The following is a 12851-nucleotide window of genomic DNA, read 5'->3' as shown; positions in this document are numbered from 1 at the left end:
ATATAATTCTCACAGCCTTCTGAGGAGGCAGATGCTCTTTTACAGAAGAGGAAACACACACTTAGAAAGTTTCAGTTACCTGCTCAAGGTTGTGTAGCTCAAAAGTAGCAGAGATGTGACCTGACGGACAAAAAGGGAAAAGGAGACAGAGGCGAGGTGGAGAGGTGGAGACCCCTCGCCCAGAACAGGAGGAGGAGGAGAAGGCCAGAAAGCCGACTAGAATAGTGTGCAGCCTCTCCTTCCCCATGACATCACCCCCGCTAGGCCTCAAATGCCACTCTCTGCCTCTCTGACTCTTGTGGTAGATGGAGCTGCTCATCGCCTTTGAGGTCATCGGGGTGACCCTGCACACAAGAGACCTTCAGGTGCAGCTGCAGCTCTCCACGTGAGTGACCTCGAGAAGCCAGTCTGGGTTGGGGCTGAGGTATCCTGGATCACCTTCCTACCCCCTGCATTTCTTCCGAAGGTCAAGTCACCAGGACAACCTGTGGCCCATGACCCTCACTCTGCTGGTGGACTATACACTCCAGACCTCGCTTAGCATGTGGGTACCGCTCTCCACCACCCCCACCCCAGCCTGCTGTGCCTGAGCTAGGGTTCCCTATCCCCAAGGTATCTCCCAAGCTCCTCTGACCCCTCCCTTGGCCCAGCGTCCTCAGGCCTCCACTTCCCCTGGGTCATCCTTTCCTTAACAACAACAATCACTGTCATTATTATTACTATTACTGTTCCACCTGTAAAGCAGGCAGAAGTGGAGGAATCAGCAACCCCAGGGCTAAGGTGTTGTCCCTGCCATTTTATAAGAGCTCATTGTGCTAAGGATTTTATATACATCATCTCAATGACTTCTCACAGCAGCCCTGTGATACAACAGCTGTGATTAAGTCCATTTTACAGATGAAGAGACTGAGGCTCAGAGAGGATAAATAGCTTGCTTGAGTCCATAAAGCTGATAAATGCAGAGCTGGGGTTTCTATTGAGGTGCCTGATGTTGGAGGGGCTACAGTTAACCAGATTTGTTGCCCACCACCTCTGCTGGGGCCCTGGTCTCCTGTCCCCTGTGACTCCAGCATCCTTCCTACCCCTAGGGTAAATCACCGGCTACAAAGCTTCTTTGGGGGGACAGTGATGGGAGAGTCTGGCATGAAAACTGTGGAGGATGTAGGAAGCCCCCTCAAGTATGAATTCCAGGTAAGGGGCTTGCCGGAGTCCTGGGCTGGGGACCTCTAGGAAGGATGATTTTTATTTTTTCTGGGGTCTGAAGGTGGGAGGGTTGGGACTTGGTAAGATGAAGGTGGTTTTCCAGGAGATAATGACTATGACACATCTTTTGCCCACAGGTGGGCCCAATGGGGGAGGGGCTGGTGGGCCTGGGGACCCTGGTCCTAGGTCTGGAATGGCCCTATGAAGTCAGCAATGGCAAGTGGCTGCTGTATCCCACGGAGATCACCATCCATGGCAATGGGTCCTGGCCCTGCCGACCACCTGGAGACCTTGTCAACCCTCTCAACCTCACTCTTTCTGTAAGGACACTATCACGGATATTTCATTTGCATCTTATTTGCTTGCTACAGGGCAGAAGGGCTAGTGTCTTTCCCTCCCTCCCCTCATACCTCTTTGGCAACCTGTCTCTCCCACCCTTTCCCCTCCGGCAACCCTGCTCCCAATTCTTCCTCTGCCCTGCCAGCAAATCTCCTATTTCCTCTCCAGGACCCTGGGGACAGGCTGTCATCCCCACAGCGCAGGCGGCGACAGCTGGATCCAGGAGGAGGCCAGGGTCCCCCACCTGTCACTCTGGCTGCTGCCAAAAAAGCCAAGTCAGAGACTGTGCTGGTGAGTGGCCAGGGCGAGATTGGAGGGGATTGCACCCAACCCATCACAGGGTGCCTGGGCTCCAGGGTCACACAAAGCAAGGGAGACCTCAGTGTGACGAGGTGATGAGGCCCCTGCTCTTGGGAGCTTCCAGACAGAGCAGGGAGCCTCATCTCCTGCCCTCAGAGGGTTCCCCACTCTGATGGGGGAGCATCGAAGACAAGGGACCAAAGGAGGAGACACTGGCTCTGTTCCAAGGAGCCCCAGCCTGTTGGGGGCGATAGAGCTGCTCAGAGTCTTGGTTGGCAGGAGGCAGTGTCGGGCAGGGCATGGTGGGTGGTGCATGTGCCCTCTGCAGGAAGGGAGAGGAGAGCCGACCTGGCAAGCTGGTTGAAGCCTAGCTGGCTGGAGACTGGGAAGGAGGTGGTGTCCCAGAGGCAGGGAACTGGCTGGGAAGCAGGTGTAGGAGGTTAGGCCCTGTTTACACGAGCAGGGGTCAGATTCCATGTTATCCATGTGCCTGGCATTATATGAGCTTGGCCCAAACAGTGTGTCTGAAATGCATAACTGTGAGGTGGCGGGGGGGGGTGTGCATGAGTGAAAGGATGTCAGACACCTTTGGGTCACCCAGGGGTGAGACAAAGCCTGAGAGGGGCAGGAGGTAAGAAGTAAGGCACGAAGAATCTGGAGACCCGGACTATGTCACATTTCGTGTTCCCTGCCCGCCTCAGACCTGTGCCACAGGGCGTGCCCACTGTGTGTGGCTGGAGTGCCCCATCCCTGATGCCCCCATTGTCACCAACGTGACTGTGAAGGCACGAGTGTGGAACAGCACCTTCATCGAGGTCAGTGCCTGGGTCTGAAGGTCTCTCCTACCATCCACCCTGGTGGGGAGAACCACAGGGAGAGGGCGAGGCCAGGGTCATAGCAGGGCTGTGTGCGTGTGTGTGTGTGTGTGTGTGTGTGTTATTTGCGTGTCTCTGCGTGGATGTGTACGTGTTTGTCCCCAGCCAAAATGACCTCTCTCGTGTCCATTATTCTGGTATGTATCCATTACTTTCCCACCTCCATGCCTTTCCCCAGGGTGTTCCTTAACCCTGGAATGCTTGTTTCCCCCTCTTTTATCTCTGTGTGTAAACCCCTATTTCGTTTTCAAGGTCCCTGTCAGATGCTTCACCATCAGCGAGGTCTTTTCTGGCTTTTCCAGCTGAAAATGAATGACCTCTCTTCCAACGGCCACCCACCTAACTTTCTCAGAAGCCACACATTATCACACACCATTTATCACGCTCGACTCTGGGTTGCAATGCCTCATGTGCCCACTTTCTCATGCCATCTAGACCAAACTTTTTCTGTGCATGACTAGATTAGAAATCTTCTCAACTTGGCGGGCCACAGTTTCTGTTGCAACTACTTAGTGTTGCCAGTGCACCACACAAACAGACATAGACAAATGAATGGGCGTGGCTGTGTGCCAAAAATACTTCATTTACAACAGCAGGTGCCAGGCCAGATTTAGCCCACGGGCCTGACCTGGACTGTGACCTTCATTGTTTCGGTTGTCCCCAGCATCCAGCACAGGACCTGACGCACAAATGAATGAACAAATACATGAATGACGTGCATTTGTGTGTGGAGGGGAGGCCTGGCTGACAGATCCTTTGGGGTTCTGTTTAAGGATACCACCTGGTGGGAGGGTGATGGGGTGGGGATGCTTAGGGTTGGAGGGAGGCTCAGAGGAGTGTCAGATGTTCCTCTTGACCCACCCCACTCCCCATCCAGGATTACAGAGACTTTGACCGAGTCCGGGTAAATGGCTGGGCTACCCTGTTCCTCCGAACCAGTATCCCCACCATCAACATGGAGAACAAGACCACGTGGGTGAGTGCGCATGTTCACTAGGACAGCAGTCTCCGGCCAGAGCTTGGGAGTACAGGGCATCTTTTAAGAGCACGTTGATGCACTTCAGCCATGTGGTTCTCAATCTTGGCAGCACGGTAAGAGTCATCGGGAGGAGTTCTGGTGTCTGGACTGCACCCAGAGCAATTAAACCTGAGTCCCTGGGAGTGGATTCCGGTATTGCTGTGTTTAAAGATCCCCCAAGTGATGCTAATGTGCAGCCAGGGCTGAGAACCACTGCATTAGCTTCTTTGATCTGCACACGTCTCCATGAAGAGTAGGGCTGGAATCGCTTCTCTATTTTATGGCTGAGAGACTGAGGCCTAGAGAGACTTGAGTGGCCTCCCCAAAGTGGCACAGCTTATTGGGGGCTGGAACGTGGGCCTCCTGATTATCTCACCCATTGTCACATCCACTATGGACCTGTGAGCTTCTGGCCACAGGCAATATGTATATATATAGAGAAAGGCAGGACATCTAGGCAGACCGGAGGGAAGTTCGACCGTGAGAACCTGGTCAACATTGACAGATGATGTCATCATCTACATGGCAGAAAAGATAATCAATGGAAAAGCTATTATTTTATTTTATTTTGCTTCAGAGACAGGGTGTCACTCTGTTGCCCCCGCTGGAATGCAGTGGTGTAGCCCCGAACTCCTGGGCTCAAGAAATCCTCCCACTTCAGCTTCCTGAGTAGCTGAGACTACAGCCATGTGCCACAATGCCCAGCTAATTTTATTTATTTATTTAGAGACAGAGTCTCGCTCTGTGGCCAGGATGGAATGCAGTGGCTCAATCACTGCAAGCTCCACCTCCCTGGTTCATGCCATTCTCCTGCCTTAGCCTCCTGAGTAGTTGGGACTACAGGTGCCACCACCATGCCCGGCTAATTTTTGTATTTTTAGTAGAGACGGGGTTTCACCGTGTTAGCCAGGATGGTCTCGATCTCCTGACCTCATGATCCACCCGCCTCGGCCTCCCAAAGTGCTGGGATTACAGGCATGAACCACCGCGCCCAGCCTAATTTTTTATTTTTAGTAGAGATGAGGTCTCACTGTGTTGCCCAGGCTGGTCTTGAACTCCTGGTCTCAAGTAGTCCTCCCACCTCAGCCTCCCAAAACACTGGAATTACACCGGCCCAAAAAGCTATTAGATCCAATAAGAGAATTCAAGAAGTCCAAGAAGTCAAAAACAAGATCAAAATACCCAAACCCCTTAGGTTTCCTACTTGCTATAGCAATAACCAATCAAAAGTGTAGTTGAAAAGATCCCATTCAAATTCATCAGAAAAGTGATAGAGCATCTAGGAATAAATACAACAAGAAATGTGCAACAAAAACTTGAGTGATGGTTAGAAAAAAGTCAGTACTGTATTATCAAGTTGTCAGATCTTCCCACTCAAATTATTCCAGTCTCAGTAAGATTCAGGAAACTTGAAAAAGAAGTTCCCAAACTTGAATCTGAGTTGCATCTAGAAGAATAAATATAAAATTGCTAATAATTTGTTGTTAAAGGATGTAAGTGAAGATATACGGGAGATACAGGGAGATGAATACAGGGTTGGCTATGTACATTATTGTACATTTCCTAAGATAAATTATTGTAGTATAGAAGAGGTAGAAGAAGCGCCAGAAAGATCAGTGGAACAAAATAGAATTTTATGATATGGATGGTATTTTTAATCCATGGAGAAAGGTAGATTATTAAGTAGTGTTGGGAAAACCCATTTGGAAAATAAAGACAAACCTCTACCTCACACCATAAACAAAAATACAGAGTTAGATTAAATATTTACATGTAGCAATTAAAACCTAATATGCGAGGATACAATATAGAGAACACTTTAATATAACTTTTAATTACGGAAAGGGTGAGTTATAAACCCAGAAGTCACAGGAAAATTTTGGTAAATTAGACTCTGTGAAAATTTAAATCTGTATACAGCAAAAAGATAGTGAAGAACTAAAAGGGGCTGGGCACGGTGGCTCACGCTTGTAATCCCAGCACTTTGGAGACTGAGGCAGGCAGATTGCTTGAGCCCAGGAGTTCCATACCAGCCTGGGCAACATGGTGAGATCTTATCTCTACAAATAAAAACAAAAATTAGCTCAGTGTGGTGGTGTGCACCTGTAGTCCCAGCTACTTGGAAGGCTGAGGCAGGAGAATCGCTTGAGCTCAGGAGGTTGAGGCTGCAGTGAGCCATGATCATGCCACTGTACTCCAGCATGGGTGACAGAGTGAGACCTTGCCTCAAAAAAAAGTAAAAAAGAAACTAAATGGGCAAATGATATGCTGCTTTTTAAAAATGTTTACAGCATACATGACAAAAAATTGATATGTATTTTTTAATATATAAAGGATATCAATAGGCGGCATACATAGGGTGAAATACAAATGTTCATCTTGCTCATAAAGAAATGTAAATCATAGCAACAAGATTTTTCTTGCCTATCAGATTGGGAAATATTTTTAAAAATAATGCTGGCCAGGCGCTGTGGCTCACAACTGTAATGTCAGCACTTTGGGAGGCCAAGGCGGGTGGATCATTTGAGGTCAGTTCAAGACTAGCCTGGGCAACATGGTGAAACCCCATCTCTATTAAAAAGACAAAAATTAGCTGGGCGTGGTGGTGCATGCCTGTAATCCTAGCTACTCAGCAGGCTGAGGCAGAAGAATCGCTTAAACCTAGGAGATAAACGTAGTGAGCCAAGATCACTCCGCTGCACTCCAGCCTGGGCGACAGAGTGAGACTCTGTCTCAACAACAACAAAAAAAGAATAATGCTGTCTGATGCTGATGAGGTGGAGGGAAATGCTATTGACTTGGATGATGAATTGGTAGATCCTTTTAGGAGATGAAGTTTTCAATGTCTATTAAAATTTAAAGTGCCCATTTCCTTAGATCCAGCACATGAGAATATATTGTAAGGAGCTAATAGGACGAGTATACAAAGATAAATATATGGGGATATTTTCGAGAATTATTTATAATGGCAGAAAACTGGAAACAATCTAAATGTCTTTCAGTAGGAGATTGGTTCAATAAATTATGGTACATTTCCTTCAATGACTATGCAGTCCTCAGAAGAGATTAGGCTGATCATTATCAATTGACCTGAAAAGATGATGATATTAAGTGAAAAAAACAGGTCGCTGGCTAAGCATAGTGGCTTGTGCCTGTAATCCTAATACTTTGGGAGGCCAAGGTAGGAGGATTGCTTGAGCCTAGGAGTTTGAGGCTATCCTGGGTAACAAAGTGAGACACATCTCTACAAAAAAAAAAAATCAAGAAATGATCTGGAAGTGGTGGCACGTGGTCCCAGCTACACTGGAGGCTGAGGCAGGAGAATCACTTGAGCCCAGGAGGTGGAGTCTCCAGTGAGTCATGTTTGTGTTATTGCACTCCAGCCTGAGCAACACAGTGAGACCCTGTCTTAAAAAGAAAAGAAAGAGGCTGGATGCGGTGGCTCACGCCTGTAATCCCAACACTTTGGGAGGCTGAGGTGAGTGGATCACCTGAGATCATGAGTTTGAGACCAGCCTGGCCAACGTGGTGAAACCCTGGCTCTACTAAAAATGCTGGGGTGGCGAGCACCTGTAATTCCAGCTACTCGGGAGGCTGAGGTAGGAGAATTGCTTGAACCCAGGAGGTGGAGGTTGCAGTGAGCCAAGATCGCGCCACTGCCCTCTAGCTTGGGCGACAGAGCAAGACTCTATCTAAAAAAAAAAAAAGAAGGAAGGAAGGAAGGGAGGGAGGGAGGTTGCTGAAGAGTATATGTGGCATGATCCCATTTATGTAGATCATATTATTCCATATTTAAAACTACAGGAAGAGATTCACCAGAGATTACAGAGACAGTAATTTCTAGAGATTAAAATTACTGGGAACCAGCTGGATGTAGTGGCTCATGCCTGTAATCCCAGCACTTTGGGAGGTCGAGGTGGGTGGATCACTTGAGGTCGGGAGTTCAAGACCAGGCTGGCCAACATGGTGAAACCTGTCTCTAGTAAAAATACAAAAATTAGCCAGTTGTGGTGGTGGGCACCTATAATCCCAGTTTCTCAGGAGGCTGAGGCAGGAGACTTGTTTGAGCCTAGGAGGCAGAGGTTGCAGTGAGCCGAGATTGTGCCACTGCCTGGGCAACAGAATGGAACTCTGTCTCAAAAAATATATATACATTATATATTTATAATACAAAAATATATACATATTTAATATATATTTATAGTATATTAAATATATTTATAATATATCTTATATATTGTATATTTATAATATATATATTAGATATATATTATTTAACTGGGAACCTTTAGTTTTCTTTATATCATCTGTATTTTTAAAAAAATCATCAAAATAATTTTAAAAGAAGTGAAAATCATGTATAGTCAGAACAAACACGGCTGGGTGCAGTGACTCACACCTGTAATCCCAGCACTTTGAGAGGCCAAGGCAGGTGGATCACCTGAGGTCAGGAGTTTGAGACCAGCCTGGCCAACATGGTGAAACCCCATCTCTACTGAAAATACAAAAATTAAATGGGCATGGTGGTGCATGCCTGTAATTCCAGCTACCTGGGAGGCTGTGGCAGGAGAATTGCTTGAACCTGGGAGGCAGTGGTTGCAGTGAGCCGAGGTTGCGCCACCGCACTCCAGCCTGGGCAACAGAGCAAAACTCCATCTCAAAAACAAACAAACAAAAAACAACTCATATACACACACATCCATATTTATCTCCATTGTAGGGGAAGAAGAAGAATGGGACTATCGGCCAGGCACGGTGGCTCACGCCTATAATCCCAGCACTTTGGGAGGCCGAGGTGGGCGGATCGCCTGAGGTCGGGTGTTCGAGACCAGCCTGACCAACATGGTGAAACCCCGTCTCCACTAGAAGTACAAAATTAGCCGGGCGTGGTGGTGCACACATGTAATCCCAGCTATTCTGGAGGCTGAGGCAGGAGAATCACTTGAACCCAGGAGGCGGAGCTCGTGGTGAGCCGAGATTGCACCTGGGCAACAGAGCGAGACTCTATCAAAAAAAAAAAAAAAAAAGAATGGGACTATATGCTATGAATTCTTTGTGGGGTTTTTTTGGTGAATATTTATGGAGTGCTTGCTGTGTAGCAGGTGTTGCTCTCAGCAGTTTTCATATATCAAACACACTTAATTCTTTCTCCCCAGCAACCTATGAGATAGGTATTATTCCCATTTTACAGATGAACAACAGAGAGGTTAAATAACTTGCCAAGGTCACACAGCTCGTGACTAGCAAAGCTGGGCTAGAACCCACGTAGTCTGGCTCCAGAACCCCTGCATTTGGCCGTTCTGCTGTTCGATGAGGTAGGCATTATGATCCTCCTCATCAGACAGCAGAAAGCATGAGATTCAGAGAGGTGCAATTACTTGTCCAAGGTCACACAGCTCGTCAGGGAAGGAGCTGGTACCCAGGCCTAGAGGTGTGGGTCACACACTCAGACTCTAGGCCAACTCCCAGATCTGAGGCTGCTCCTCTGGAGTCAAGTCTGTGCCTGCCAGAAGCAGGAAAGACCACTGGACCTACCGTCAGTGGGGCAGGCAGAGGCTTTTTTCAGTCCCAGGCTGCCCCCTACTGGCAGCAGGACAAACAGCAGGTGCCTGGGCCCAGCTGGAATAGGAAGCAGGAGGATGGGCCTAAGCGGGCCTAAGGAGGGCTGAGTCCTCCTCTCCCCGTTGCAGTTCTCCGTGGACATTGACTCGGAGCTGGTGGAGGAGCTGCCGGCTGAGATCGAGCTGTGGCTGGTGCTGGTGGCCGTGGGTGCGGGGCTGCTGCTTCTGGGGCTGATCATTCTCCTGCTGTGGAAGGTTAGTAGCCCAGCCCCCCACTCCTGCTCTGGGACCTTCACCAGCACACTCACCAGCCCTTCCTCCAACCCACGTCTCACCACCTCGATCCTCCCTTCCATCTCATCCCCGCCCTTCCTCCCTGTCCTCTCCACCTTCTCCCACCAGCTTACAGGCTCACCCCCGGCCTGGGTTAGTGGGGGAAGCTGCAAGCTGGAAAGGGAGACCCAGGAGCTCTGGCTTCTGACCACACCACCAAGCTGGGACTGAGCCCCAGTCCCCAGGCTCCCCAGCCCTAAGCCCCAGTCCATGAGTGCTGCTGGTGAGGACAGCCCAGCGCCCCCCTGATGGCCCATCCCCACCTCCTCCCCTCCGCAGTGCGGCTTCTTCAAGCGAGCCCGCACTCGCGCCCTGTATGAAGCTAAGAGGCAGAAGGCGGAGATGAAGAGCCAGCCGTCAGAGACAGAGAGGCTGACCGACGACTACTGAGGGGGCAGCCCCCATCCCCGGCCCACCTGGGTAACACGGCCTCCGGGCCCCCTTCCCCAAGCCCCACAGCTGGCCGGGCCTCTGACTCTGTCCTATCCGCTCCTCTTCCCTTATGGGCCTGCTCTGACCTCATTCTGTCCCCACCACCACCTCGAAGATCAGGCCACTCTGACTCTCCCTCCAGCCCCCTGGTCTGGCTTTCATCAGCCTCCCCCTGAGCCCCTTGGTGACTTGGGACCCCTTCAGGGAGCCATAAAACCCTCTCTGTGATGACCTTGCTTTCTGGGGATTGGAACAAGGTCAAGGGCAAGGCCAGGCCCCATCTCTAAACCACAGGCATGTCCAGAATAATTCTACACTCGCATTTCCACCCCTAGGGAAGGAGGGGAGCAGTAGAGACCTTCCTCCTGGGAACTAGCCTGTTTCCTCCTGAGCAACCCTTCCAGGATAACAAATGGACCCACTCCCAACACTGTGGTTAGGGTAGACTGCCAGTCTTCCTGGCCATTCCATCCACTGTCTCTGCGGCTGCCCTCCGTCTCCATCTGCCTCTTCCTCTCCTCTCTGCCTTCCTCAACTCCTCCTTCCTCTGGGGCCTGGGGTGGAGAAACTCGTTCTCCGTATCTCAGTGCAGGGAGATGGGAGGTGTTTCGGTCAAGAGTTCTGGCTTTGAGGAGTTCTGGGTGGGAGAGGGAGAGGCCTGGCACTCCTTCCTGGCGGCTCAAACTCTGGATGCTAATGTTCTTTCTCTTCTCCCTCCAACTCCAGTGTGACTTCTTTAAGAGGACCCGCTATTACCAGATCATGCCCAAGTACCACGCGGTGCGGATCCGGGAGGAGGAGCGCTACCCACCTCCAGGGAGCACCCTACCCACCAAGAAGCACTGGGTGACCAGCTGGCAGACTCGGGACCGATACTACTGACATCCTCCCTGATCCCACCGCCTCCTTCCCCAGTGTCCCCTTTTTTCCTATTTATCATAAGTTATGCCTCTGACGGTCCACAGGGGCCATCGCCTTTGGCTGGCAGCAGCAGGCTTAGGCACATACACCTCATCAAGTGCACGCACATACTGGCTGGCCCTGGGCATCTCCCCGCAGGAGGGCCAGCACTGTGGACCTTACAAGGCCGAGCACACTGCGGTCCTGTGCCCTAGACACACGTGGGGCCCACTGCTTGTGGACTGTGCTGGCGCATCACGGATGGTGCATGGGCTCGCCGTGTCTCAGCTTCTGCCTGCGCCAAAACAAGCCAAAGAGCTTCCGGCCAGAGCCGGGAGGAAAAGGCCCCTGCAATGTGGTGACACTTCCCCCTTTCACACTGGATCCATCTTGAGCCACAGTCACTGGATTGACTTTGCTGTCAAAACTACTGACAGGGAGCAACCCCCTGGGCCCGGGCTGGTGGGCCCCCACTGCCACCCATGCCAGAGAGCCGGGGGTCCTGCCTGAGGTTGTCCATGGGGGCACTTGCAGGACCTGGCATGCTCTACCCAACAGCAAAGGAACTAGAAAGAAGGTCCCAGAACGGCTTTTGTTCCTGCATCTCTGTGAAGCCTCTCTCCTTGGCCACAGACTGAACTCGCAGGGAGTGCAGTCGGAACGAACAAAGACAGGCAAATGGCGAGGTAGCCTGGGCTCGCTGTGCTGGGACTGCCCTGGGGGCATGGCAGGATCCGCCACAGAGAGGAGGGGACCAATTCTGGGCCAGACAGATGTTGGGAGGATACAGAGGAGATGCCACTTCTGACTCACCACTACCAGCCAGCCTCAGAAGGCCCTGGAGAGACCCTACAAGACCACGGAGGGAGCGACGCTTGAATGTAGAACAGGCAGCTGGCCATGCACTGGGGGCCTAGAGGTGGAGTTCTAAGCTATCCTTGGCTTTCAGAGCCAGCCTGGCTCTGTCCCCTCCCCCATGGGCTGTGTCCTAAGGCCCATTTGAGAAGCTAAGGCTAGTTCCAGAAAACCTTTCCTGACCCCTGCCTGTTGGCAGGCCCACGCCCCAGCCCCTTCCATGGTACTGTAGCAGGGGAGTGCTCTCCCCCTCCTCGTGCCTTCTCTGTACATAGGCTTCTCACGGCGACCAATAAACAGCTCCCAGTTTGTATGCAGCTGCATCTGCTTCCACCCACTCCCCAGCCTTTACCAACCCCGGGTCAATGGATGATGATATCATCCAGCCAACACCTAGGTAGATGAAGCCAGGTCTGGGGACTTGCGGGTTTGAGGGTAAAGACTGATGGAGGTGACCGGGTGCAGTGGCTCACGCCTGTAATCCCAGCACTTTGGGAGGCCAAGGCATGTGGATCACCTGAGGCCAGGAGTTCGAGACCAGCCTGGCCAACATGGCAAAACCCTGTCTCTACTAAAAATACAAAAGTTAGCTGGGTGCCTATAATCCATGCCTATAATCCCAGCTACTTGGGAGGCTGAAGTAGGAGAATCACTTGAACCCAGGAGGCAGAGGTTGCAGTGAGCCAAGATCGTGTCACTGCACTCCAGCTTAGATGACAGAGCAAGACTCCATCTCAGAGAGAAAAAAAAAAAAAAGATTGATGGAGGTGACGCTGGCCCCTGCTCTCAGAAATCCTCCCATCTAAGAGTCAGTCATGAGGGGTGAGCCCTGGGGGCCTGGATGAAACCCAGAATGTCTTCTTGGAGGACAGTGCGCTGACCCTGGGGAGGAACAGGCAGGCAGAGGTGGCAGCATGCAGGGTCAGGAAGAGGCAAAAGCTACTCAGCCATAGGAAGAGGCAGTCCTGGCAGGCTGTGGAGGGAGGCTGGGTGAAAGGGTGGAGGGAGGAGAGCCCTCAGTCGGACTGAATTCAG

General features: G+C 51.0%; 1 protein-coding gene across 1 annotated transcript in view; it reads left to right on the top strand.

The window, feature by feature from the left end:
* The window catches only part of ITGA3 (integrin subunit alpha 3), a 33384-nt gene extending 21251 nt beyond the window's left edge, over positions 1-12133 (top strand). Inside the window, exons 17-26 of the mRNA XM_023204434.1 lie at positions 306-385; positions 467-544; positions 1089-1191; positions 1341-1523; positions 1711-1833; positions 2544-2657; positions 3595-3693; positions 9426-9551; positions 9909-10049; positions 10788-12133. Coding sequence (XP_023060202.1) covers positions 306-385; positions 467-544; positions 1089-1191; positions 1341-1523; positions 1711-1833; positions 2544-2657; positions 3595-3693; positions 9426-9551; positions 9909-10019 — 1017 coding nt within the window. The 3' untranslated portion in view covers positions 10020-10049; positions 10788-12133. The remainder of the gene's footprint in view (positions 1-305; positions 386-466; positions 545-1088; positions 1192-1340; positions 1524-1710; positions 1834-2543; positions 2658-3594; positions 3694-9425; positions 9552-9908; positions 10050-10787) is intronic.
* Positions 12134-12851: the final 718 nt, after the last annotated feature.

This window comes from Piliocolobus tephrosceles, chromosome 16 (genome assembly GCF_002776525.5).
Source record: "Piliocolobus tephrosceles isolate RC106 chromosome 16, ASM277652v3, whole genome shotgun sequence".
Taxonomy (NCBI): Eukaryota; Metazoa; Chordata; class Mammalia; order Primates; family Cercopithecidae; genus Piliocolobus; species Piliocolobus tephrosceles.
The sequence above is the reverse complement of the archived record's forward strand: the minus strand, read 5'-3'. Positions and strand labels throughout refer to the sequence as shown.